Source organism: Mauremys reevesii, linkage group 2 (assembly GCF_016161935.1).
Source record: "Mauremys reevesii isolate NIE-2019 linkage group 2, ASM1616193v1, whole genome shotgun sequence".
NCBI classification, from domain to species: domain Eukaryota; kingdom Metazoa; phylum Chordata; order Testudines; family Geoemydidae; genus Mauremys; species Mauremys reevesii.
In genome coordinates, this window is record NC_052624.1 from 113,974,517 (window position 1) to 114,001,042 (window position 26,526).

Below are 26,526 nucleotides of genomic sequence, written 5' to 3' on the forward strand. Positions count from 1 at the left end.
GTTTTTAGGATGAAGTCATTTCTTCTTCATTTTCACCAGCTGTAAAAATTGGAGACAGCAATCAAGCAATTGGAGAGGAAAGTTTGAGGCTTGATTTGTTGTCTGCAGCACTGAAAGATGTTCAGCAAACTGGCCTGGATTATTTTCCTAATGCAGTCTGGTTTTATAGAAGGGCAATGGTGGTGGCAACGGCTGTGGGGCACCACACAAACAACTACTCCACCTGTAGCCACAGCTGTCAACACTATCACTTTAAACGTTCGTGTGCCTAAGGGCTACGTAACAAATGGAGTTTCACTGAGTCGGACTACAGTTCGCGTAAGGGCTCCTGCAGGGACCATCACTTCCACTGTATCTTCAGGTGCCACTGGAGTTTCTTACGAATCTACTCTGCCAGGTGAAGAAGCAGTAACTAATTTTTCCAGAGAAAAAGCTCTCTCAGGACTGGAGTTAAAGACAGGAAAGAAAATAAGTCAGGGGAAACAAAAGAAAACAGGTAATACTAGCTGTAAAGTAATAAACTACTATGACAATTAAAATTTCAGTATTGTGTTTTTTTAACACTTCATATGGCAGAAAAATATTAGTGTGTGTATATATATCCTTGGAGAGTACCTGCCAGAGCATATCACAGGGGCTTCCATAATCCTCTTAAAATTGAAATGATACCACACAGAGACAGTTAGAAATAATTGCCATGTGCTTGTAGTATCTTTCCTTGTGCATACCGGAAGTGGATGTTGACAGTAACAAAGCAATATCTATCTTTGCTGTCACACTGATGCAAATGAAAGTCAAGATTTTAGTTCAAGATATTGACTTTCACTTTAAGTAGCAGGTCTTGAACTACAGCAAGAAAAAAATCAGGAGACTGTATCCTCTGAAACTAGACTGTACACCTGCAACTCTGCATGTAAAAGTCTCAAAACTCTTCATGCTGTCTAAATGTATTTGACTTTAGCAAGTAATTGGCAGAGGTACTGACCAAAAAATGCTGTCATAATTGAGGTATTAGTTTTTTTCTTGAATAGATAAGACACCAATTCCCTGATGATTTCCCAACCAAAATAGGGAGAAATCAGAAATCTGTTAATGACTCTCCCATACAGTACAAGGTTGTATGTCTATCACACAAATATAGATATGAGCGAAACAATAAAGGGGCATGTTTTCACCTTATAGAGACTTGTGCAGCTAAAACTCCATAGACCAGTTTGAAAATGTAAGGATTAGCAGCATTGAAATGTGTAAATTCCTTTGTTGCAAATTAAAATTTTATGCTGGTAATTAATAAGGCATACTTGGTACTGTCTCCTGGGGATCTTAAGTTAATTGTTATATTCATCCTGTTATATAATATCAGACAGACAGACACGGGAGAGCTGCTTTCAGGAGGAAAGAAAATGAAAACAGACATTAGAAACCAGCAGGCACAGAAAGTAAATAGATGTATTTTGCTTTTTATTTATTTGTGCTGCGCCCTTGAATTCTGGGCTTAATGGACTTTCCTGAGTCTAAGCTAGCTATCACAGCAAATAGCACAGTGCAGACATGAATACAACGCTCTCTCTGAGCACTGGGCCGGAAGGCATTGTCAATATTTATACCCCATTTACCACTAGTAGAAATGGAAATAATAGCAGCTATCTCTGTGAAGCTTCGGCAACATCTGTGAATACAGTTAAGTAATTAGTCAGGGACTTGAGGCCAAATTCTCCTCTCAGAATTGACACCAGAACAACTCCTTTGAAATCAAGACAGTTACATGGGTGTGTCAGAAGGAGAATTTGGCCACCAGTCTTGAATCCATTGCCCAAATTCGCATTCTCCTTCTGATGCAAGTAGTCCCATTGACACAGGAGGTGACCTATTTTACTTTACAGTACCTTGTGCCAGGGCCGCCCAGAGGAGTCAGGGGGCTGGGGGCAAATCAATTTTGGGGGCCCCTTCCATTAAAAAAAAAAGTTGCAATATTATAGAATACTATAATCTCGTGGGGGCCCCTGTGGGGCCTGGGGCAAATTGCCCCACTTGCCTCCTCCCCCTCTGGGCGGCCCTACCTTGTGCTTTCCAGTTACATTTTCTGCTACATCCCTTTCATCCAGTTGCTCAATACAGGCATTGTACCAGTTTAGACTCTTTAGACTCGGAAGGTCAAATTCAGTGGTGCTGTGGTAAAGGGTGTAAATCAGACATCCTCAAAAGAATGTGAGTATAAAGAGAATCTGGGTCTAAATCTGAGTCTAAACTGGTGGAATTCACATGCTGAGGGTAAGCAGGTAAATTTTATTATTTTAAACTCCCCTTTGAACCTGGCCCATTGAATCAGGTTGGAGGAAGGTGTGAACATGAGAATCACTGAACCTTAAATATTTAGGTACCTAATTGGAGTTGGACCACTTTGTCTTGTATTATCCCCTCTATCCCAGGTACTGTGGTATTAGAGGTAAATTTAAGCAGCGTTAGTTCTAGTTCTTCAGCTGTGGGATTAACAGCCTGACATGCAAAAAGGTTAAGTTACAGCTGACTATGTCTGTGTGAAATCCTGGCTCCACTGAAGTCAATGGCAGATCTCCCATTGACTTCACTGGGGACAGGATTTCACCCTAGGAGTCTAGGTTAACAATAATTCCTCTACTGTCACGTACCCTCCGACGTCAGCTCTGTTTTCCAGGTGAGAGAAGTGAAGTACAATGAGCCCTGCTATTATTATTTTTTTATTTGGTTTGGCTAATTTACTGTACTTCCTCCCACCCCGCCTTAAAAATGTAATCTCCTGCCAGGCAGCTGAACAACATAGAAAAAGTTAAAATTAGGGATGCATATCAGAACCAACGTTGGGCCCCAAATATTATTTGGATAGAGCTGCTCTCCACCAGCCCAAACCTACATTTTCTCTTCTTTATCCCCTACCCAGTGTGAAGGGCATCTCTCCTCTTCTCTCCAGTCTTGACAGAGAAGGCCATCGTGCCATAATCCTCTACCCCTACCATGTATAGGTTCTAGTGATTAGCACTGGCATCCTCTTCTCATGCATTCTCATGCGTTGCTAGCCCGCTGGCTGGCCCATCACTGCTGTTTTTAGCTGCACTAGCTAGATTAAAACTAGCGTGAGTATGCCAACCTGAGGTGCAATCATACCTCAGATTGCAGCATAGTTATACCCTGAAGGAAGCCCGTGCAAACCTTTTTGTTCTGACTCAGCTGTGGCAAGAAGCCTGAAGAATTGGTACGTGATCCTGGAATCTTTCTCTGGAAGGGGATCTTCACTCTAACTCCCTCTGACCACCCACCCCAAAGACTAGGCAAGGGCTATAGAAGATTCAGTGCCCGAATAGCAGCATTTTTTGTGCTAACAGGCATTCAAAGATTCAGGATTTGCACATCTCTAGAAGAGAGGTATAGGTCGTATTGTCCATTTCTCCCTTCCCCATCTCAGTTTAAACTGCAAGTTGCCAGTTTATGTTGTGTTTTTTGTTCATTTGTTTTTTTTAGTTTAAAATGGTACTGGGTAAAATTGGAAGGTTTGTTTCTTTTAAAATAAACAAATACTTTTTTTGGTTGTTTCAAAACTGTTAGCATAAAGAAAGGGGTGCTGGGAGCGACACTGCAAAATTGGTCCTGTACTTTCCTGCTCCTCTGAATGGTCCATGTTCATCACAGCTTGTCTAGGGTACTCAGGGCCGGCTCCAGACCCCAGCGCGCCAAGCGCGTGCTTGGGGCGGCATTTTGCCGGGAGGGCGGCAGGCAGCTCCGGCGGACCTCCCGCAGGCATGACTGCGGAGGGTTCGCTGGTCCCGTGGCTCCGGTGGACCTCCCGCAGGCGTGCCTGCGGATGCTCCACCAGAGCCGCGGGACCAGCGCACTCTCCGCAGGCACGTCTTCAAGAGGTCCCCCGGAGCCGTGGGACCGGAGACTGGCAGTGCGCCCCCTGCAGCATGCCGCCGTGCTTGGGGCGGCCAAATTCCTAGAGCCGCCCCTGAGGGTACTGGCTTCTTTTTTGCTTGTGTATATAGAAATAGTGTGTGATAGCATACTTGACCTTATTTTTAAACATCAGTTAGCATATATAAGTGCCTGCAGTTGTTTCTGCTTTGGGGGCAGGGGAGTCTCTGATGCTTCTTTACTCCTCCTTATCCTAGAGGTGAGAAATTGCCCAGCTACCATCTTGAACCAGTGGAATGTAAAAAAGAGATTATTTCTTTTTGGTCAGACCTCTTATATCTAATTTCATGATAAATTTTCCTACAATGGCTGTAGTATTCTTGGAATAAATTCAAGAAATTAAGAGACTAAGGCAAAATTCTGTATAGGAATTAGCTTTTAATGAAATTACTGTAATTCCACACATTTCATTTTCAATGCAAACATCTTACAAAGTAAACCGTTAAAATTTTCACAGAGCTTCATATCAAAACTCATATCTAAAACCAAAATCTCACTTATTCTTTTAATTATTTTTCTTAAAACATCTGTATTAATTTAGTGGCTAAATGGAACCCATTTAAAGTAACAATCTGGAATGAAAACTTTCTTTTGTTCTTTGCCTGACAGCTTGTACTTTCATTATTTTGAAACTATGCAGGCAATCTAGATCACATGTTCAGAAGGATTAATAAAAAGCCCTTCTATAGAGTCAAAGGGATTAGCCTCTGCCTTAATGTATTGTGGTCTCTGTAAATTTAAAGAAAGGAAACGCTGTAATTATTGTAAATGACAAATCGTACACAAGAATGTGATAGCAACTGATTTAGGGACCGTTTCAATAGAAACTCCATCCAATTTGTTGTTTAAGGGCATTCAAATTCCCCTAAATTTTTTTGTTACAGGGTTGGTACAAGATTATACATCACTAAAGCTAATAAGGGTTTGTATAATAAAATTGGACTTTATATAATTAAAATTAATAGGTGTTGTATCAATCAGGCAAGGTACTAACAAGCTTCAACAGGACTTTATTTTTACAGTGGAAACCTCTTTGCCAAGTTGCTGCTACACCCTATGTAACCCTCACTCTGCCTCCTCAACTCCTCCCCGCTCCTTCCTGTTTCCTGTCCTTTCAGACTCCCAACAGCCAGTGCTCCCAGTTCTAATCATTACAAGCACATCTAAACACCACAGTAGGCCTGTTTTCCTTCCTATTTGGTACAGTAGGTTTTTTACTCTTATGGGGTAAATTAATTATGTGTTTATCTGTTGGTCTTTCTAGGTATTTATGTAGCACTCATCATTATGGTATTTGAGTTGTGGGTGCATTTGTGACCATAATGATTACACATAGCTAAGTTTTGGTTTATAAGCTATTTGTTGTTACAAATTGTAAGAAAGACTGAATATTAAAAGAAATGTGAGTTGCTGGATAACATGGAAGTTGCTGTTGTTGGAATATACTTAATCCTGCCTCAGCAGGTGGGGATGGAGATCACCTCTCAAGGTCAATTCCAGCCCCACATTTCTATGACTCTATGAACATGCATTTTCTTTCATGAGCAGACAATCAGTTTTGAGTCACACTGAAGCTTAGTGCTAGAGTTGCCAGGTGTCTGGTTTTTTACTGGAACACCCGGTGGAAAAGGGACCCTGGCAGTTCCGGTCAGTGATGCAGTGGGGCCCCAGGCTAAGGCAGACTCCCTGCTTGCCCTGACTCCCTGCAGCTCCTGGAAGTGGCCATCAGGTCCCTGTGGCCCCATGGCACATGGGCAGCCAGGGAGTTTTTACATGCTGCCCCCGCCCTGAGTGCCAACTCTGCAGCTCCCATTGGCCAGGAACAGTGACCAATGGGAGCTATGGGGGTATCGCCTGCAGGTGTGAGGGCAGCGCATGGAGCCTTCCTGGCTGCCCATGCACCTAGGGGCCGCAGGGACCTGGCGGCCACTTCCTGGGAGCCGCGGTAAGTGCTGCCAGGACCCCGCACCCCCTTGTGCACCCCAACCTCCTGCCCCATCCCGGAGTCCCCTCCTGCACCCATACTCCCTCCTGGAGCCTGCACCCCCCCACACCCAACCCCCCTGCCCCAGTCTTAAGCCCCCTCTTGCATCCTCAGCGGGAACCCTCACCTCCCTGCATCCCAACCTCCTGCCCCAGCCAGAGCCCTCTCCCACATCCCAAACTTCTCATCCCTGGCCCCACCCAAGAGCCGGCACCCCCAGCCAGAGCCCTCACCCCCCTCCTGCACCCCAACCCCCTGCCCACGGCTGGTGAAAGTGAGTGAGGGTGAGGGAGAGCGAGCAACGGAGGGAGGTGGGGATGGAGTGAGTGGGGGTGGGGCCTCAGAGAAGGGGTGGGACAGTGGCAGGACCTCGGGGTGGGATGTTCAGTTTTGTACGATTAGAAAGTTGGTAACCCTACTTGGTCCATGCTTATATAGCAGGGGTTGTCAAACTGGGGGTTGGGACCTCTCAGGGGATCGTGAGGTTATTACATGGGGGGTCGTGAGCTGTCAGCCTCCACCCCAAACCCCGCTTTTCCTCTAGCATTTATAATGATGTTAAATATATAAAAATGTGTTTTTTAATTTATAAGCATTCAGAGGCTTGCTGTGTGAAAGAGGTCACCAGTACAAACATTTGAGAACCACTGTTATATAGTGCCTGGTATTGCTCCCACTGAATTGTATTGGTGTTTTGCCATTGGCTTCCATGGCTGGAGGATCAGCCCATAGTCTGTTAAGCTCTGAATAGCTACACAGGTTTTCAGCTACATAGTTTTGTAGATTAAGGTTGTTATGAATCCACTTTTCTATGGATTTGGATAACATTTATTGTCTATTCCATATATCAGATACCAGCTACAATAATTGAATTATACACTGAAAGTTGTATAATCTTGACTGATTCCTCACAAAATGCCTCATTTGCCTCTCTGTACAAAATAACCCCCTACATTATTTAGGTTGTATAGTCAAGCACTTGAAAGTTTGGGAATGTCAGTTTTACAGTTGCCCTTATGCATCTTTTCTGTGCGTTGACCGAGACATGTGTCCTGTGGGTGGGAAATAGTATGTGATCATGTAATTTAAAGACTGTATCATGTGTGAACAAAAGCAAATTCTGGTAGATTCAGACTGGAAATAGGGCATAAATGTTTAACGGAGAGAGTAATTAACCACTGGAACAATTTACCAAGAGTCATGGTGGATTCTCCATCATTGACAACTTTGAAATCACAACGAATGGCTGTTTTTCTAAAAGCTCTGCTCTAGGAATTATTTTTGGGGAAGCTTTAGAGGAGGTCAGACTAGATGATTATAATGGTGCCTTCTGGCCTTAGAATCTCTGAACCTGTATGCAGCTGTAACTCTGCCCACATCCTGAACCATAGGCTGGGTTTGAACTCTAAACCTTTAGCACTGCAGTTTACCATGTGAGCTATGGAACCAACTACATTAGGTAGCAGCAAAGGAAGACTGTTAACCCAAAGAGGGGGAAACGGGCCTCCGGTGTCATGTCCATGCAGTTAAAAAGGGGAACACAGCCTGGCCCATATTTCCCTTTCCCCACCCTCAGGAAGTGGAGGGCTTCTGCCCCATGTCTGTCACCTCATAGGATGGAATGGGAAGCTGTGGCTGTCTGCTGGGACTAGGAGGTATGCATAGGTAGGAATCTGGCCCTGCTGTTCCCTTCACCACAGCTGCTCCCAGGCATTCCCAGTGCAGTATTTGCTGCTCCTGCTGCTACTCTGGTGATGGCATGGGCTCAGCTCTTTAAAATATTTGTCTTCAGTTATTTCTTGAGGAACTCAAGCAAGAAAAGGGATATATGGCAATATTTAACAGTTCATAACTCAGCTAAACCTAAACAGAATTTCAGGGGACAAAGCAAAGGCACTACTCCAGCCTGAGGGTACTCTCCACAGGAAATTTTAAAACCCTGCTGCAAACAACGGAGATGGTAGAGCTTCTAAAAAAAATCGCAGTAATCTGTTATAATGGTAAGTGTTAGGCAACCTAAACATAGAGGTCAATAACAGTTCTCGCCGTAATAAGCAGTCTATCTGGAAAAGAACATTACACAGAATATCTTAGATAACTGTTAAATGGTTTTGATATAAAGCATTCAAGAGAGCTATAGCACATTAAAGGCTAGATTGTGCCATTTATGCCACAGCCCCGCCTCGAGGGTGCTCTAGAGCTGCGTTGTCCCAGGAAAATATAGGGGAGAGATTGTGACTCATGTAGGGCCAATCTCTTGTGGGGCTGCTCTGTGCAGTCAGTGTGGGTAGCATTAGTGCTATTTGACTCTGAGCTGAAAGCGGTGTTGTAACAGAGGACACAAGTCACAATATATCTTGTTCATACTCAGGTGAACAGCTCAGGTTTTTGTTTGTTTGTTTTTTGGTGTGGGAATTCCTGAGCACAGATAAATTGTTGGAGACATGATGGTAATGCTGAAATCTCTACAGCTTACCTTACAAGATAGTTCTTCAAGGCCTCAACAATTTCTTTCATGTATAGGCATTTCTACACTGCTCATCACTGAGGATCTGAATACCAGACTTTGCCACATGCAGTGTGTTAGCAGATTGGTATTCAAATCCACAGCGAAGAATACTGGAGAGACATGGTGGGTGAGGTAAACAAGCTTTTGAGCTACACGGAGCTCTCTTTCAGATCCGGGAAAGGTACTCAGAGTGTGACAGCTGAAACAAATTGTTAAGCATCGGTAGCTAACACATATGCTAAGGGACCATTCTAGGGGAAGTGTCTTGTTAATCTTTCAGATGTAAGCCAAAAAAAAGGGGTGGTTAGTGGGTTACATATTGTTGTAATAAGCCATAAAACCAGTGTCTTGATTAAGTCCATGATTTTTAGTATTTAGCAAAGTTATGAATTTAAGCTCCCAAACTCATCTTTTGCAGGTATTGTGCAGGTTTCCTTTGAAACTGAGAGGTCAGATATGGAGTGATCCGTTTGTGAGAAGTAATATAGTGTGGTACGATGTTTTTTGTCTTATCATTTTTCTGCGTGAGCTTGTTTGAGATCATAGTGATTGTCCGTCTGGTGTCACCTACGTAGTTGTTGTTGGGGCATTTAGTGCACTGGATGAGGTACACCGCATGTTGTGATAGGCATGCCTAGGACCTATGGATCTTGAGAGGTGTGTTGTGGGGCGTGTCGATCATTGTAGCAGTGGAGATATGTTTACAGGTTTTATGTCTGGTGCTGCTTAAAGTTGGATGTGTCCTGCTCTGCTGGGAGCTTTCTTTTGCAGATAGGTGTCGCAAGTTTTGGAGGGTTCAGGAAAGATTCCCCCCCCCCCCCCAGGATGTGGTCCCCATCAAGTATGGGCTGTAGTTGTATTAACTACTTATGTTGAATAATCTGGTCCACCTTGTACTTAGCTCTGACACTTGTAGGATCTTTCCCAGATGTGAAGAAGAGCTCTGTGTAGCTCCAAAGCTTGTCTCTTTCACCAACAGAAGTTTGGTCCAATTACCTCACACATCTTGTCACTCTTATCTTGGGACCAACATGGCTACCACAACACTGCAAGCAGAGAAGAATACTGGCAGAACCTATATATTTTTTCATCACATAAATGTAACAACTGGAAAACCCAGTTCCACCTGCTCATTATCTTCCAGCGAGCCTAATTCCACTTGTGAGCTGTAGAGTTTGACAACAGTGCAAAAGGAATGTTGGAAAAAGCCTGACTGCTTTCTGGCTGATGGCAATCAAGAGGGCCACAGAGATTGTTTTAACAACGTGTTGTTAGTGCAGAGCATGATCAGGACACCCCAAACTGACACATTAGTCACTGAAAACTCTCATTGTTAATAGCATTGTTCTGGAGCACTATGTCAACACTTTCCTTGGCAACCTGCCATTTAGAGAGCATGTTCAGAAAAGCATTTGATGGCAGTCCTGAATGCAAAATGAGAAAACCCTCCCAAAAGAGAATCACCATTCTGCCTCTGAAACACTTGCTGGTTCAGTAGTAGTTATTGAGATCAAGAAAAGACTAGGTTATGTGACTCCAGATCAATGTTTCTGCTGTAAAATCAACACCAATAATGAGTTTTCAACATCATTTCACTCTGGAAGTAAACTTGGTGGCATGGCTCAGGGATTCACAGGGAGCCTGCATTCCAAAATATTTCCTTCAGGATAATATCGATTTTATTAGTCTCTGGAGAATATTTCTCCCTCGCCCCCATGGTCTCTTCTGGGCCGAACACTTTGTAGCTCTCAATGAGGCACTAGGACAAGATTTTGAAAATTAGGGGCCTAACAGGGCCAAACATTGAATAGTGCTGAACAATCAAAATAATAATTGTATTGATAAAGCACACTCTGCTCTGAAAAAAATGAACAAAAATAATAAAAACAATTTCTCCTTCCTTTATAAAAGAACACCTCGATCTCAACAAAATTAGAGACCAGAGGGGTGAACAAAACAACAATAGCGCTGATTTCAAAACAGCTCTGCAAAAAAAATTTTAAGGTGTTTTTTTAAAAAGTGGGGCAAGATTAAATAAGCCCAGTTTCAGGAGGGAGCAAATGTGGCTACCAAGGCAGAAGCTCAATCTCCTACTGATTTCACACACAATGGTGGAACCCCAAACAGTGGGTGGCATGTGAGTGCAAATAAACATCAGGAGGACACTCGAGGAGATCTCGAATATAACCAATCAATAGGAACTGCTGCATGCTGAGCACCCAGGAAAATGAGGTCAGTTATTCAGGTGCATAAGTACAGATTTAGGAAACTAATCTCAGGCTCCAATTTTGAAGCCCTTGTTTGGAATTTAAAAGAAATCCTGAAAATGCCCCTCCTTGTGCATTAGCCCTTTTGAGTGTTGCTTTATAAATATCAGGATGCCTGACTTGTTGCGGCTGTTGTGGAATATCTAGGTATTATGTTGTCATGAGAAATATCACCATTCTAAAAGCTACACTATGACTGGGTCAGTATCATTGTCTAAGGACAAATGCTTATGTTTTTTTCTCTCAGACATACACTGGCATAAAATTGAGGCCTTACACTGCTGCATGATTGGCTACACTATAAGATGATTGGCCAGTCAATGCCTTAGGTATGTGCACATGATTCTCTGCTATCCATTTTTTTCAGTGTTACTAAGTGATTCTGAATGCAACCTGATCTTCCCCTGTTCCAAATTCCCTGTTTCACGGTTGGTCTGTTACCCTTTTGGTCTGGTTCCCATCCTACAGATAATTCCCTCAAATATCCAACCCCCTGTTTTCCTAACTTAGTGTCTGCTATGAAATTTTGGGGGCTGGATTTGTGGACTGTATAAATCAGATCTGAATCAGGTACTTGTTACATCCCTATGGTAAATACAGTGATGTGTGTCATTGTCAAATGCTTACATACAATGACTAAAAGTATCATTTTTGTTTTAATGTCTTGATTGACTTACTAATTAGGCGTTAATGCTACAGTATTAGTTCCCCTCAGGCTTCTCTCCCAGACACATCAGCTATGGGTAATTAATATGTTAATGACTACACAGCTCTAAACACAGCACAGTGAAGCATTAGAAATGGGGTGTGCAGTATAAAATGATTAGTTACAAATTATAAGATTTTGTGAAAATGTTCTTGTGGATGTGACTTCTTTGTTGTTGGTCAGCCTTTGTCTACACTAGCACCTCTGTCAGCAAAACTTTTGTCAATCAGGGGTGTGAAAAAACGCCTTCCTGACCGACATAAGTTTCACTGACAAAAGCGCCAGTGTGGACAGCGTTATGACGGCGGGAGACGTGCTACCACCACTCATTGGGGGTGGTTTAATTATGCCAGCAGGAGAGCTCTCTCCTACTGGCATAAAGTGGCTACACAGGCGACCTTACAGGATATACGTGTGATTTCCCCAGCCCATCAGAAAAATAATGAACAAAAACTTGTCTGACTGGATGGATTTCCCTAATAACTATTAGATTATACCAGTTGACAGTGGAAAACTTATAAAGACATCAAGTGTTCAAACATGCTACAGTTTATTAGAGGATAACGCAAAATGAATTTTAAAACTGGGACAAAATAATTCTGACTATGGATTTGAGAGCAGTTAACAACAATCAGCTGTTAAGTATTATATAAGCGAGGCTCAACCTTAACTTGAGGAGGTGCTACCACCATCTCATTATAATTTTTTACTCTCACTTTTTTTTATTCAGTCATCTTATTAACCATAGAACCCTCTGACAGTCGTTCCACCCCACACTCCCTTTATACACAGATCAACAGTAACTGGTGGTTCACTCTAACTTCAGTGCCCATTTGTACATTGCAATGACTTGAGACCATATCAGGCTTGCAATCCCGTTTGGTTTAAATTGTGTTTAACTCTATTTAGTTACGCCTCAGATTCTGCCCCAAGCATCTTGTCTGAATAGGCAAGATATTGGGAAATTCCTGGCGCTCCACTGTCACTGTTCCTCCTAAGAGCTGGAGTGACTTGCATAGCCTTTGTACATCCCCATCAGCTGAGGAGGAGGGGGCGGGGGACTAGAGGATAATCATGTAGTGATGGTTCCAAAGAGCTGTTTGTACGCTGCCATGCGAGGAGTCCCTGCAGAATTGGGCTGTGTGGGCTCCTGGTTATCCCATACAGCAGAACTGATGTCATTCTGCTGTGTCATGGGCCCTCTAAATCTTCAAAGACAGGGGCAGGATATGGGCCTATGTGCTTCACTGCTAGCCACCCCTCACTCATACACTGATTTACCCTCTTGCTTTCCTTTTTCCCAATACAGATACTTAAACTTCTCAATGAAAACTTTTTAAATTACAGTTTTTATTCTCCCTACCTTTGCAGTACCAAGATGCCAAGTTCCATTATTATATTCACCACAACACTGATTGGAAAGCCCTTGAAATGTATAGTTCTAAAAGCTTATCTTACTTTACTTTGACCTCTTTTAGAGTTGCAGAATTTCCATTTGATGCCTCGCTCTGACACTGCCTTATGTAATGAGTTCCTTGGGTGAAGGTCGTACTTTCTCTGTAACCATAACTCTTATTGTGATAAAACTTTCACCTCAAAGTGTTGTAAGAAATCTGGTATGCATTGTTCTGGGTATTTGTGTGGGAGGCTTTGACTTAAAAATAAAAGTGTGTGTTAATCACTGTACTCTGGAGCGTACACATATTGGCACATAATCTTGAGATCCTACACAGAGCTCTGTGCCACTCTTAGGGTATGTCTACACTACGAGATTATTCCAATTTTACAGAAATCGTTTTTTAAAACATTGTATAAAGTCGAGTGCACGCGGCCACACTAAGCGCATTAATTCGGCGGTGTGCGTCCATGTACCGAGGCTAGTGTCGATTTCTGGAGCGTTGTACTTTGGGTAGCTATCCCATAGCTATCCCATAGTTCCCGCAGTCTCCCCCACCCATTGGAATTCTGGGTTGAGATCCTAGTGCCTGATGGGGCAAAAAACATTGTCACGGGTGGTTCTGGGTACAGCCTCACCCCTCCCTCCATGCAAGTAGCAGACAACCGTTTTGCGCCTTTTTCCCTGGGTGAACTGTGCAGACGCCATAGCACGGCAAGCATGGACCCTGCTCAGCTCAAGACAGCAATCATGGACGTTGTAAACACCTCATGCATTCTCGTGCAGTCAGTGCTGAACCAGGACCTGCAAAACCAGTTGAGGAGGCGGCGGCTACGGCAGCGCAGCGATGAGAGTGATGAGGACATGGACACAGAATTCTCTCAAACCACGGGCCTCTGCGCTTTGGAGATCATGCTGGTAATGGGGCTGGTTCTAGCCATTGAATGCCGATTTTGGGCCTGGGAAACAAGCACAGACTGGTGGGACCGCATAGTGTTGCAGCTGTGGGACGATTTCCAGTGGCTGCGAAACTTTCGCATGCATAAGGGCACTTTCATGGAACTTTGACTTGTTTTCCCCTGCCCTGAAACGCCAGAATACCAAGATGAGAGCAGCCCTCACAGTTGAGAAGCGAGTGGTGATAGCCCTCTGGAAGCTTGCAACGCCAGACAGCTACCAGTCAGTTGGGAATCAATTTGGAGTGGGCAAATCTACTGTGGGGGCTGCTGTGATGCAAGTAGCCAAAGCAATCATTAAGCTGCTGCTACGAAAGGTTGTAACTCTGGGAAATGTGCAGGTCATAGTGGATGGCTTTGCTGCAATGGGATTCCCTAACTGTGGTGGGGTGATAGATGGAACCCATATCCCTATCTTGGCACCGGAGCACCAGGGCACCCAGTACATAAACCGAAAGGGGTACTTTTCCATGGTGCTGCAAGCACTGGTGGATCACAAGGGTCGTTTCACCAGCATCCACGTGGGATGGCCGGGAAAGGTTCATGACGCTCGCGTCTTCAGGAACACTACTCTGTTTAAACGGCTGCAGCAAGGGAATTACTTACCAGACCAGAAATTAACAGTTGGGGATGTTGAAATGCCTGTAGTTATCCTGGGGGATCCAGCCTACCCCTTGATGCCATGGCTCATGAAGCCATACACAGGCAGCCTGGACAGTAGTCAGGAGCTGTTCAACTACAGGCTGAGCAAGTGCAGAATGGTGGTAGAATGTGCATTTGGCCGTTTAAAGGCACGCTGGTGCACATTACTGACTCGCTCAGATCTCAGCCAAACCAATGTCCCCATTGTTATTGGTGCTCCACAATCTCTGTGAGAGTAAGGGGGAGACCTTTATGGCGGGGTGGGAGGCTGAGGCAAATCACCTGGCCACTGATTACACACAGCCAGACACCAGGGCGATTAAAAGAGCACACCAGGAAGTGGTGCGCATCAGAGAAGCTTTGAAAACCAGTTTCATCACTGGCCAGGGTACGGTGTGACTGTTGTGTTTGTTTCTCTTTGATGAAACCTCCCTCCCCCTTGATTGACTCATTCCCTGTAAGCCACCCACCCTCCCCCTTCGATTACTGCTTGCTTCCTAAGGAAATAAAATCACTCTAGTTTAAAAATCATGTATTCTTTATTAATTAATTATAAAAAGAGGGCAAGAACTGATAAGGTAGCCCGGATAGGGTTAGGGAGGAGGATAGGAGGGAAGGAAAAGGCCACTAAAAATTTTTCAAAATAATGACAGCCTTTTGGTTGGGCTGTCCACTGGGGTGGAATGGGCGGGTGCATGGAGCCTCCTCCCATGCGTTCTTAGTCGTCTGGTGGGTGAGGAGGCTAAGGAACATGGTGAGGGGGGAGGGCAGTTATACAGGGGCTGCAGCAGCACTCTGTGATCCTACTGCCATTCCTGAAGCTCCACCATACGCCAGAGCATGTCCGTTTGATCACGCAGCAGCCCCAGAGTCAGGGCCGGCTCCAGACCCCAGCACGACAAGCACGCGCGTGGGGCGGCACTTGCCGGCAGGGGCGGCAGATTGGGCCGGCGGACCTGCCACAGTCACGCCTGCGGGAGGTCCACCAGAGCCCCGGGAGGACCGGACCTGCCGCAGGCATGACTGCGGAGGGGGCACTCCTCCCGCGGCTCCAGTGGACCTCCCGCAGACGTGACTGCGGCAGGTCCGCCGGCCCAATCTGCCGCCCCTGCCGGCTCAACCGCAGGCGCTGGACCAGCGAACCGCCCGCAGCTGCGGGAGGTCCAGCCGAGCCGCGCGACTAGCGGACCCTGACCAGTCAAGCCTGCGGGAGGTCCGCTGCTCCCGGGGCTCCGGGGCGCCTCCCGCGCATGACTGCTTGGGGCGGCGGAATATGTAGAGCCGCCTCTGCCCAGAGTTGCATCCTGACACCTCAGATCTTCCTGCCACCACCTCTCATCTCGAGCATCTCTCCTCTCCTCACATTTGTCCCTCCTATCCTCACGTTGGTCCCTCCTGTCCTCACGGTCACTGGCATATTTCCTGTAATTTGATACCACGTCCTTCCACTCATTCAGATGAGCTCTTTCATTGCGGGTCACTTCCATGATTTCTGAGAACATTTTGTCTCGCGTCTTTTTTTTCCGCCGCCTTATCTGAGATAGCCTTCGGGATGGAGGAGGGAGACTTGAAAAATTTGCAGCTGCAGGAGGGAGGGGAAAAAAGGGAGAGAAGTATTTAAAAAGATACATTTTACAGAACAATGGTTATACTCTTTCATGGTGAACAACACTATTCACCTTACATAGCACATGTGATCTCACTACAAGGTCGCATTTTGCATCTTAATATTGAGTGCCTGGGGCTTTGGTGTTAGAGATCACAGACGCAGGTCCAGGCATCAGAATTCGGCTTGCATGTGGCCATGGGAAGCCATTGTCTTTCGGCTTCTGCAGCCTTCATATATCCAGCGCCCTCCTTTCCCAAATAGCAAGCAAAGCCCGTTGAGTGCTGCTTCTTTCCTGTTAATGTGCAGCACCAGAACCGCCCCCATCCAATTCTCTGGGATGATCACTTTACCCCTCTCCCCACCGCGTGGCTGGTATCATGGAAGATCGCTGCTATCCAAACACGAAAAAGCCCAGCACCAATCACCTCCCCCTTCCCCCTGCTTGGCTAAATGCAGGGAAGGATTTCTTTTAAGCCACAGGCAAACAGCCCAACCATCTCTGTCCCCTTAATTAAATTCCTGAATTTCAACCAGGTTACCATGAATGATATCACTCTCCTGAGGATAACACACCGAGATAAAGAACGGATGTTGCTTGAATGCCAGCAAACACCAGGACCATATGCAGCTAGGATTTGTCATGCAATGATACCAGATTACTTGCTACATGCATGGCGTGGTCAAGTGTCCTACCATGGAGGACGGAATAAGGTTGCGCTGCCCAGAAACCTTCTGCAAAGGCTTTTGGAGTACCTCCAGGAGAGCTTCATGGAGATGTCTCTGGAGGATTTCTGCTCCATCCCCAGACATGTTAACAGACTTTTCCAGTAACTTTACTGGCCGTGAATGCATCCCAAGTCCTCAAGGCAAATTAATCATTAAAAAATGCTTGCTTTTAAACCATGTTTTATATTTACAAGGTACACTCACCAGAGGTCCCTTCCATGGCTTCATTGTCTGGGCTAGTGGCTTGGGAGGGCTGGGAGGGTAATTCCGTCAGGGTGAGAAAAAGCTCCTGGCTGTTGGGGAGAACGGAGTGCTGTGTGCTCTCTGCAAGCTCGTCCTCCTCGTCCTCCTCCTCATCTTCCCCATCCGCAGAATCCTCAGCCATGGCTGAGATTACCACCCCCACCTCGGAATCCACGGACAGGGGTGGGGTAGTGGTGGCGGACCCCTCTAGAATTGCATGCAGCTCAGCGTAGAAGAGACATGTTTTCGGCCCTGCCCCGGACCTTCCGTTTGCTTCTTTGGTTTTCTGGTAGGCTTGTCTGAGCTCCTTAACTTTCACACGGCACTGTACTGAGTCCCTGGTGTGGCCTTTCTGCATCATGGCCTTGGAAATTTTTTCAAATGTTTTTTCATTTCGTATTTTGGAATGGAGTTCTGTTAGCACGGAATCCTCTCCCCATACAGCGATCAGATCCAGTACCTCCCGTGCAGTCCATGCTGGAGCTCTTTTTCGATTCTCAGGAGACTGCATTGTTACCTGTGCTGATGAGCTCTGCGTGGTCACCTGTGCTGGTGAGCTCTCCATGCTGGCCAAACAAGAAATGAAATTCAAAAGTTCGCGGGGCTTTTCCTGTCTACCTGGCCAGTGCATCTGAGTTCAGATGGCTTTCCAGAGCGGTCACAATGGTGCACTGTGGGATACCGCCCAGAGGCCAATACCATTGAATTGTGGCCACAGTAACCCTAATCCGACATGGCAATACCGATTTCAGCGCTACTCCCCTCGTAAGGGAGGAGTACAGAAATCGGTTTTAAGAGCCCTTTATATCGATATAAAGGGCTTTGTTGTGTGGACGGGTGCAGGGTTAAATTGGTTTAACGCTGCTAAATTCGGTATAAACGCGTAGGGTAGACCAGGCCTTAGCTGCCAATGTGGCCTTCAGACATAAGGAGGTGAGACATTTCAGTATGCAGGGACAAAGATGAGTTGATTAAACTCTCATTTTAAAAGCTTTGGTTTTAAATAGGGGTGTCAGAATGGCACATCAGCTCCAATGGGCTTAAATGATGGTGTAAAGTGGGCTGGATATCTAAATTGTAGCCTTTTTCCTTGCAAAAGCAGACCTCATGTGGTGGGTATTATAGGCCAGGGGAGGCTAAGCTAACCCAAGCTGTGGCCCCTCCCATGCTCTGCCCCAAGGCCCCGTCCTTGCTCCCTCTCTCCCCTGAAGCAGGAGGGGCTCAGCTTCGGCCAATGGCCTGAAGCTTGGGGCTTGGGCCCGTTGGTGGCCAGGGGCTGGAGTGGCCAGCGGCGGCTTGGGCTGCCTGCCCGGTGGTTCAGGGTGACTGGGGTGGGTGAGCCGGTGCTCCTCCAGCTGTGGGAGAGGAGGGTAGCTTGGGGCTCTGGTGGGGGGTGGAGCCTCAGGAGGAAGGGGCATGGCTGTCAGGCTAGCCTCCCTGCCGGGTGGGGGAGGGGTTTCACACGCCGCCCATGGCAGATCTCAAAATGTAAGCTAATTCCTAGAGAGATCTGTCAAAGAATTCATCTGACATACTGTTTGCAAATTCAGACTTCTTTAAAAAAAGGGGTTGTCACTATGTCTAGAAAACATTTCTAACGCTTTTTGGCAGATCCTTTATTTAGAATGGGAAGTGGGAGACAAAGTTTAAATCGATTAGATTAGTTTGAATGATGGAAGGACTCTTCCTTGCCACACCCCAAATCCCTCATAAACTTGTTGCTGGCCATGTGACCCCTCTTCTGCTACCTTCTGAGACAGACACTTACTTCCCTGGGACCTTAAGAAGTAGTTTGGCTTCCTACCGTCCATGTGAATTTCCATATTCTCTAATTTTTTGGGTTTCCCGTAAGGCTAACCTTAACACCAAATTTCCTGTCCTTTGTTTCCCCTCCCACGAACAGTAGTGTTTATGTGTGAACTCTTCCTCTTAAATTACTGATTGTTTACTTCTAAGGGGGTTAGCTTCACCTTATAAAGGTTTTATCTAGAAATATTCAGGTTTGTTCTGCTTGGTACCCAAACCAGAGTTATTCAGTTTTCAAGAAAGCAAGAAGAGGCAACATCAACTATTCTGGTTTATTAGAGAGAGTAAAAATAATATGAGCAAAACCCCAAGACTTTATAAAATTGGAAAAGCAGGTGAAGACTAAGTTCATAGAGAATATATGTTGAAGCTAAAGTTGAAGAAGAGAGAATGATAATTAGTTTGGATTAAATTATATTGTAAGATCTTCATGGCACATGGAGAGTCTTTCCATGTGTTTGTACAGCACCCAGCACAATTGGGAATGCTAGGGCAGAATAGAGCACAAAGAGGGTGACTGCAGTACCCATAATAAATGTATTACAAAAATAGCATTGTGAGTAATCAGACAAGGAGGGACAAGAAGTCCTTTTGGAAATGTAAATATATGAATAGATAGGTAAAAGTTACTAGCATCCTTTCAGCCGAGGCCTCTTACTGTGAAATTTCCTCTGCTGTTCACCCGAACCAATTTGCTAGCACTGCTTCACTGTACAGTGCAAGATGCATTTATTCCACCAGGCTTTTAATTGAAGCTTTTAACTAAGGCTTTTAATTTAATCTTGTCTGCCGCAGTGAGGCACAGCTCTGTAGCTTTTGCACAGCTATTATGATAGGGTTTATCCAACCTACATAGGTGGTATGGTTACGTTAACATGCTGTTTACAGCAATGGGCACTGTATAAAATATATATAAATAAATAAATTACATTAAGAGGTGCTGGTGGACCTCTTAATGTAATTCAGACAATCATAGAACCTTGAGATTGAAAAGGCTGTTTGGTCATCAAATGTATCATCTTCCATGGATTATTCCCCACAGTGCATTTACTATTGTTTTGTGAAGTTTTAATTTTGAATTCTCAAGATGTGGGGATTTCATCATGTCTCTTGAGAGATGATTCTATAGGCTAATAAATTTCCTGTCAAGAAGATTTTTCTGAGATTCAGTTTATTTTATCCATTTCTTAATTTCATGTCATTAGTCTTAGGCCTTTAAAAGTTGGGTTGACGTAGCTACGGCGCTCAGTGGTGTGGATTTTTCACACCCACGTGTCATAGCTATGCCGACCTAATGCCTGTGTTGACGCAACTAGGACTACAGAAAAATACGTCTGTCGGCATAGCTACTGTCACTCAGGGTGGTTGAGTTCCTATAGCAACAGGAAAACCCCCTTTCATTCCTGTAGTCTGCATCTATACTATGGGGGATGATGGCATAGCTATGAGCTTTGCTGCTACAGAGCCTGTAGTATAGAGTTGGTCCTAATTGTACTGCAATGCACTGGCTTCGTGTGGATATTTATTTTAAGACTGTAGATTAATCGCAGTTAACTCGTGATTAACTCAAAAAAATTAATCGCAGTTAAAAAAAATTAATCACGATTAATCGCACTGCTAAACAATAGATACCAATTGAAATTTATTAAATATTTTGGATGTGTTTCTACATTTCCAAATGTATTGATTTCAATTACAACACAGAATACAAAGTGTACAGTAGTCACTTTATATTATTATTTTTTATTACAAATATTTGCACTGTAAAAATGGCAAACAAAAGAAATAGTATTTTTCAGTTCACCTCAGGCAAGTACTGTAGTCCGATCTTTTTATTGTGTGAGTGTAACTTACAAATGTAGATTTCCTTTTGTTACATAACTTCACTAAAAAACAAAACAATGTAAAAGTTTAGAGTCTACAAGTCCACTCAGTTCTACTTCTTGTTCAGCCAATCACTAAGAGAAACAAGTTTGTTTACATTTACAGGAGCTAATACTGCCTGCTTCTTATTTACAATGTCACCTGAAAGTGAGAACAGGCATTCACATGGCACTTTTGTAGCCAGTATTGCAAGGTATTTAGGTGTTAGATATGCTAAACATTCGTATACCCCTTCATGCTTTGGCCACCATTCCAAAGGATATGTTTCCATGCTGATGATGCTCATTTAAAAAAAAAAAAAACATTAATTAAATTTTTGACTGAACTCCTTGGGGGAGAATTGTATGCCTCCTGTTCTGTTTTACCCACGTTCTGCCATATATTTCATGTTATAGCAATCTCGGATGATGACCCAGCTCATGTTCGTTTTAAGAACACTTTCACTGCAGATCTGACAAAACACAAAGACGGTACCAAAGTGAGATTTCTAAAGATAGCTACGGCACTTCACCTAAGGTTTAAGAATCTGAAGTCCCTTCCAAAATCTGAGAGGGATTAGGTATAGAGCAGTGGTTCTCAAATGTTTGTACTGGTGACCCCTTTCACATAGCAAGCCTCTGTGTGCGACCCCCCTTTTAAATTAAAAACACTTCTTTACATATTTAACACCATTATAAATACTGAAGGTGAAGTGGGATTTGAGATGGAGGCTGACAGTTTACGATCCCCCCATGTAATAACCTTGTGACCCCCTGAGGGGTCCTGACCAGGGGTGAGCTGGAGCCGGTTCGCACCGGTTTGCACGAACCGGTTGTTAAATTTAGAAGCGGTTTTAGAACCGCTTGTTAACTGGCTTCCCTGCAAGGGAAGCTTTGATGGGCTCTGGCTGTGAAGGGTGTAATTCCTCCTCCCGGCCACCAGGGGGCGCTGCGCTGTGCTGCGGGAGGCATGTAAGCTGCCTCCTGGCCCTGTTGCTGCTGCTCCTCGGACCTCTGGCCCTGGGGCTCCTGCTGCTGCCTGGTGAGTCCCCGGCCGCGTCCTGCTGCTCGGGCTGCTCCCAGCCACTCCCCCCGTGTGAGTGTCTGCACCCCTCCCCCGCCTTCCCTGCCTGCACCCCCTGCCCACAGCCAGCCCCTGTCACCCTGCCCCCAGCCCCCTGTCTGCACCCCCTGCCTGCAGCCCCCTGTCTGCACCCCTGCCCCCAGCCCCTGTCTGCACCCCTGCCCTGCCACCCCCATTGCACCCCTGCCTGCAGCCCCTGTCTGCACCCCTGCCCTGCCACCCCATTGCACCCCTGCCTGCAGCCAGCCCTGTCTGCACCTCCTGCCCTGCCACCCCCATTGCACCCCTGCCTGCAGCCCCTGCCTGCAGCCCTTGCCCTGCCACCCCCATTGCACCCCTGCCTGCAGCCCCTGCCCGCACCCCTGCCCTGCCACCCCCATTGCACCCCTGCCTGCAGCCCCTGTCTGCACCTCCTGCCCTGCCGCCCCCCATTGCACCCCCTGCCTGCAGCCCCTGCCCTGCCACCCCTGCCCTGCCACCCCCATTGCACCCCTGCCTGCAGCCCCTGTCTGCACCCCTGCCCTGCCACCCCCATTGCACCCCTGCCTGCAGCCAGCCCTGCCGCACCTCCTGCCCTGCCACCCCCATTGCACCCCTGCCTGCAGCCCCTGTTTGCACCCCTGCTCTGCCACCTCCCATTGCACCCCTGCCCGCAGCCAGCCCCTGTCTGCACCCCTGCCCTGCCACCCCCATTGCACCCCGTCTGCAGCCAGACCCTGCCGCACCTCCTGCCCTGCCACCCCCCATTGCACCCCCTGCCTGCAGCCCCTGTCTGCACCCCTGCCCTGCCACCCCCATTACACCCCTGCCTGCAGCCAGCCCCTGCTGCACCTCCTGCCCTGCCCCCATTGCACCCCTGCCCCCGCCCGCAGCCCCTGCCTGCAGCCACCTCCTGCTCCCAGCCGCTCTCCCTGTGTGAGTGTCTGCACCCCGCTTCCTCCCTGCCCACAGCTGCCCCTGCCACCCTCCCTGTCCACAGCCTCTGCCCCCTGCCCACAGCCAGCCCCTGTCTGCACCCCTGGCCAGAGCCAGCCCCTGCCACTCCTCCTGCCACAGCCCCTGCCACCCTTCCCCACCCGCAGCCAGCCCAGCCCACAGCCAGCCCCTCCCTGCCTTCCCCGCCCAGAGCCACCCCCTGCCCACAGCCAGCCCCTGCCATCCGTCCTGCCACAGCCCCTGCCATCACTCCTGCCCCTGCCACAGCCCCTGCCACCCCCTTTGCCCCCTGCCCCAGTCCCTGCCAGCAGCCAGCCGCTGCCCACAGCCCCTGCCACCCCTCCCCCCCCTGCCTGCAGCCCCTGTCCGCAGCCAGCCCCTGCCCACAGCCTCTGCCACCCCCCTGACCCCTGCCACAGCCCCTTTCCTCTCCACAGCCTGTCTGCACCACCTGCCCACAGCCAGCTCCTGTTGCAGCCAGCCCGTGTCACACTCCCTGCCTACAGCGAGCCCTGCCCCATGCCCCTGTCTGCAGCCAGCCCCATGTCCACTGGTGCCCTGCAGTTCTCAGGGCACTAACCCTGCACACCTGCTTCAATGAGGGGGGGCAGGGAGCAGCTGGGACCCATACATGTCCACACCCTAGGGTGACCAGACAGCAAATGTGAAAAATCGGGACGGGGTGAGGGGTAATAGGAGCCTATATAAGAAAAAGACCCAAAAATTGAGACTGTCCCTATAAAATTGGGACATCTGATCACCCTAGCACACCCCAAGGGAGTGGCGGGGACCCACACATGTGAAATGGAGCTCATTTCTAGTTCAGGCCCATCTTTTTAAAAAAGAACTTTAGGTAGGGTTAACATACATCTGTATTTTCCCAGAGATGTCAGGCTTTTAGGTTCTTAAATCACTGTCTGGGTGGTAAATTTTAAAAATTCCTCCCGGGAAAATACGGCCGGATGGTAACCCTATTGGTATAAAAAAATCCATACTGTGGCACATCCCTTAAATCAGAACTTTTTATAGGGAACCGGTTGTTAAGATTTTAGCAGCTCATCACTGGTGGTACCCAGAACTAAACACAGTATTCAAGATGAGGCTGAGCCAGAGTTGGAGAGAGAGAATGGGTATGTGTTACCTCCCTGTCATGCCATATAAAGCCATAAAATTTACTGTAGAACCATTAAAAATTAATAGTGAAGAAACCTTGATTTAGGATGAGTGACTGAGCAGCAGAAAACGGCTTTCTCAAAAGTATTCACATTAGAAGATAAATACTGTATATCTAAATTAATATGCTGTGAGTCCTCATAGAGGCAGAGTGGATAAAGATGTTTATAGGATATTTGATACCATGCTCACAAAACTAAAATGTAGGTTTCCCAGAATAAATCAGGTTTCAGAGTAGCAGCCGTGTTAGTCTGTATCCGCAAAAAGAACAGGAATATTTGTGGCACCTTAGAGACTAACAAATTTATTTGAGCATAAGCTTTCGTGTGCTACAGACCACTTCATCGGACGCATAGAATGGAACATATAGTGAGGATATATATATACACACATACAGAGAACATGAAAAGGTGGGAGTTGCCCAACCAACTCTAAGAGGCTAATTAATTAAGATGAACTGTTGTCAGCAGGAGAAAAAAACAAAAACACTTTTGTAGTGATAATCAAGATAGCCCATTTAAGACAGTTTGACAAGAAGCAGGTGAATGAGCACCTGATAACAGCCCCCCAACTTGAAGCAAATACTCACCAGCAACCACACACCACAGAACAAAAACACTGACCCAGGAACCTATCCTTGCAACAAAGCCTGATGCCAACTCTGTCCACATATCTATTCAAGTGACACCATAATAGGACCTAATCACATCAGCCACACCATCAGGGGCTCGTTCACCTGCACATCTACCAATTTGATATATGCCATCATGTGCCAACAATGCTCCTCTGCCACGTACATTGGCCAAACCGGACAGTCTCTACACATACGAATAAATGGATACAAATCTGACATCAGGAATCATAACATTCAAAAACCAGTAGGAGAACACTTCAGCCTCTCTGGCCACTCAGTAACAGATTTAAAGGTGGCAATTTTGCAACAGAAAAGCTTCAAAAACAGACTCCAATGAGAAACTGCTGAACTTGAATTGATATGCAAACTAGATACTATCAATTTAGGCTTAAATAGAGACTGGGAATGGCTGAGCCATTACACACATTGAATCTATTTCCCCCATGTTAAGTATCCTCACAGCTTCTTGTCAAACTGTCTTAAATGGGCTATCTTGATTATCACTACAAAAATGTTTTTGTTTTTTTCTCCTGCTGACAACAGTTCATCTTAATTAATTAGCCTCTTAGAGTTGGTTGGGCAACTCCCACCTTTTCACATTCTCTGTATGTAAATATATCTCCTCACTATATGTTCCATTCTATGCATCCGATGAAGTGAGCAGTAGCCCACGAAAGCTTATGCTCAAATAAATTTGTTAGTCTCTAAGGTGCCACAAGTACGCCTGTGCTTTTTGCAGAATAAATCACTAAGCCTGACTGGTGGCACCCAATGATGTTACAGGAGCTCTGAGAGGATCTGGAAACTTAATTAGCTTTATATAGCTAATCAGCCCCTGGTCTCAGGATTAACTATGGATTGAAGGGAATGGGTAAAGCTTTCAAAAGTGCCTAAGTGCCATTTTCAAAAATTACTTAGGAGGCTAAGTCTCATCAATGAGACTTAGGCTCCTAAGTCATTTAGGTGATTTTAAAATTTTTTACCCTTATCGTAATTTTTAAAGATGGTATAAATGAGATTGCTATAGGCCAGATGGGGTAACCTGAATCAGGCTAAATTCTCGAGGCGTGACACTCTCATAAAGGCCTACTAAAACTCACCACATTCCAAAAATAGTGTTAAAAGATAAGGCTGATAAATTGCAACAGTGATGATCTCTGATCCTAATCTAGTCAGCGTTTTGCAGGGCAAACGGGGAATCCCTTCCCCCTCCAGGATTTCCTGTTATGTAAATGGACTGAATTCAGAGAGAGTGTGGTGTCAAACTGTTAGGCCTGTGCATGGTGACAAGTTCCAGAAACTTCCCCGATCTGGTGATCTTCCCACTGGAAAAGGATGCTTGCTCCTTATAGTGATTAGGGCTCAGGTTCTGTTGTGGACTGGAGGCAATCTGGGATGATGAAGCTTTTCATCACCATGGTATACATCAGGCATGCTTTTAGAGCCACTATGAAGGAGGACAAGGAGGAACCCTTTGCCTGTAATATAGCCTTGGCATGCTCTTGTAGAGGATTTTGGTAGTTGTCTGTCAGACCTACTTTTCCACCACCAATACTATACTTTCCATCCTTCTGTTTTCATCTGGTGGAAGTCCTCCAAGAACCGTGGAGACCTGTGTTCATGATGAAACAAAAGGGGCTTTCTGAGAACCATCGTGTTGATGGTTCCTAGAAAGTGGTCTTGCTGACTCATCACATAAGTTTCTCCTCTCTCCCTTGATAAACTGTTGTTGCCACCTGAGTAAGTTTTGGAATTTGGTGGGTTTGGAGGGCAACGCCATGGTGGAATGGCCCTCCTGTCTCCTGGAGGCAAGGAGAGTCCTGGCCTTTGACTGGCTGAGATGATGCTTGTTCTGTGTGTTGGCTGGTGTCACGCTGTCTGGAGTGGCTCATGACTGTGACCCACCTCAGGGCAGATTGTCAGAAAACAGGGCAGACACCCCAAATCGGTGGTATGTTCTATAATTAGATTTCACTAAGCTAGTCACAAATGTGAACACCTGGATTGTTATATCAGTCTTACAGTTGAGTCACAGACAGTCCCCTCAG

General features: G+C 46.1%; 1 protein-coding gene across 9 annotated transcripts in view; it reads left to right on the forward strand.

Moving 5' to 3' along the window:
- Positions 1–26,526, forward strand: part of COL15A1 (collagen type XV alpha 1 chain) — a 276,139-nt gene that overhangs the window by 74,356 nt on the left and 175,257 nt on the right. Inside the window, exon 1 of one of the 9 annotated variants that reach the window (XM_039525419.1) lies at positions 23,713–23,801. The exons of the other annotated variants lie outside the window; for them this stretch is intronic. Coding sequence (XP_039381353.1) covers positions 23,768–23,801 — 34 coding nt within the window. The 5' untranslated portion in view covers positions 23,713–23,767. Of the gene's footprint in view, positions 1–23,712; positions 23,802–26,526 lie in introns of those variants that run through there. 9 annotated transcript variants of the gene reach the window in all.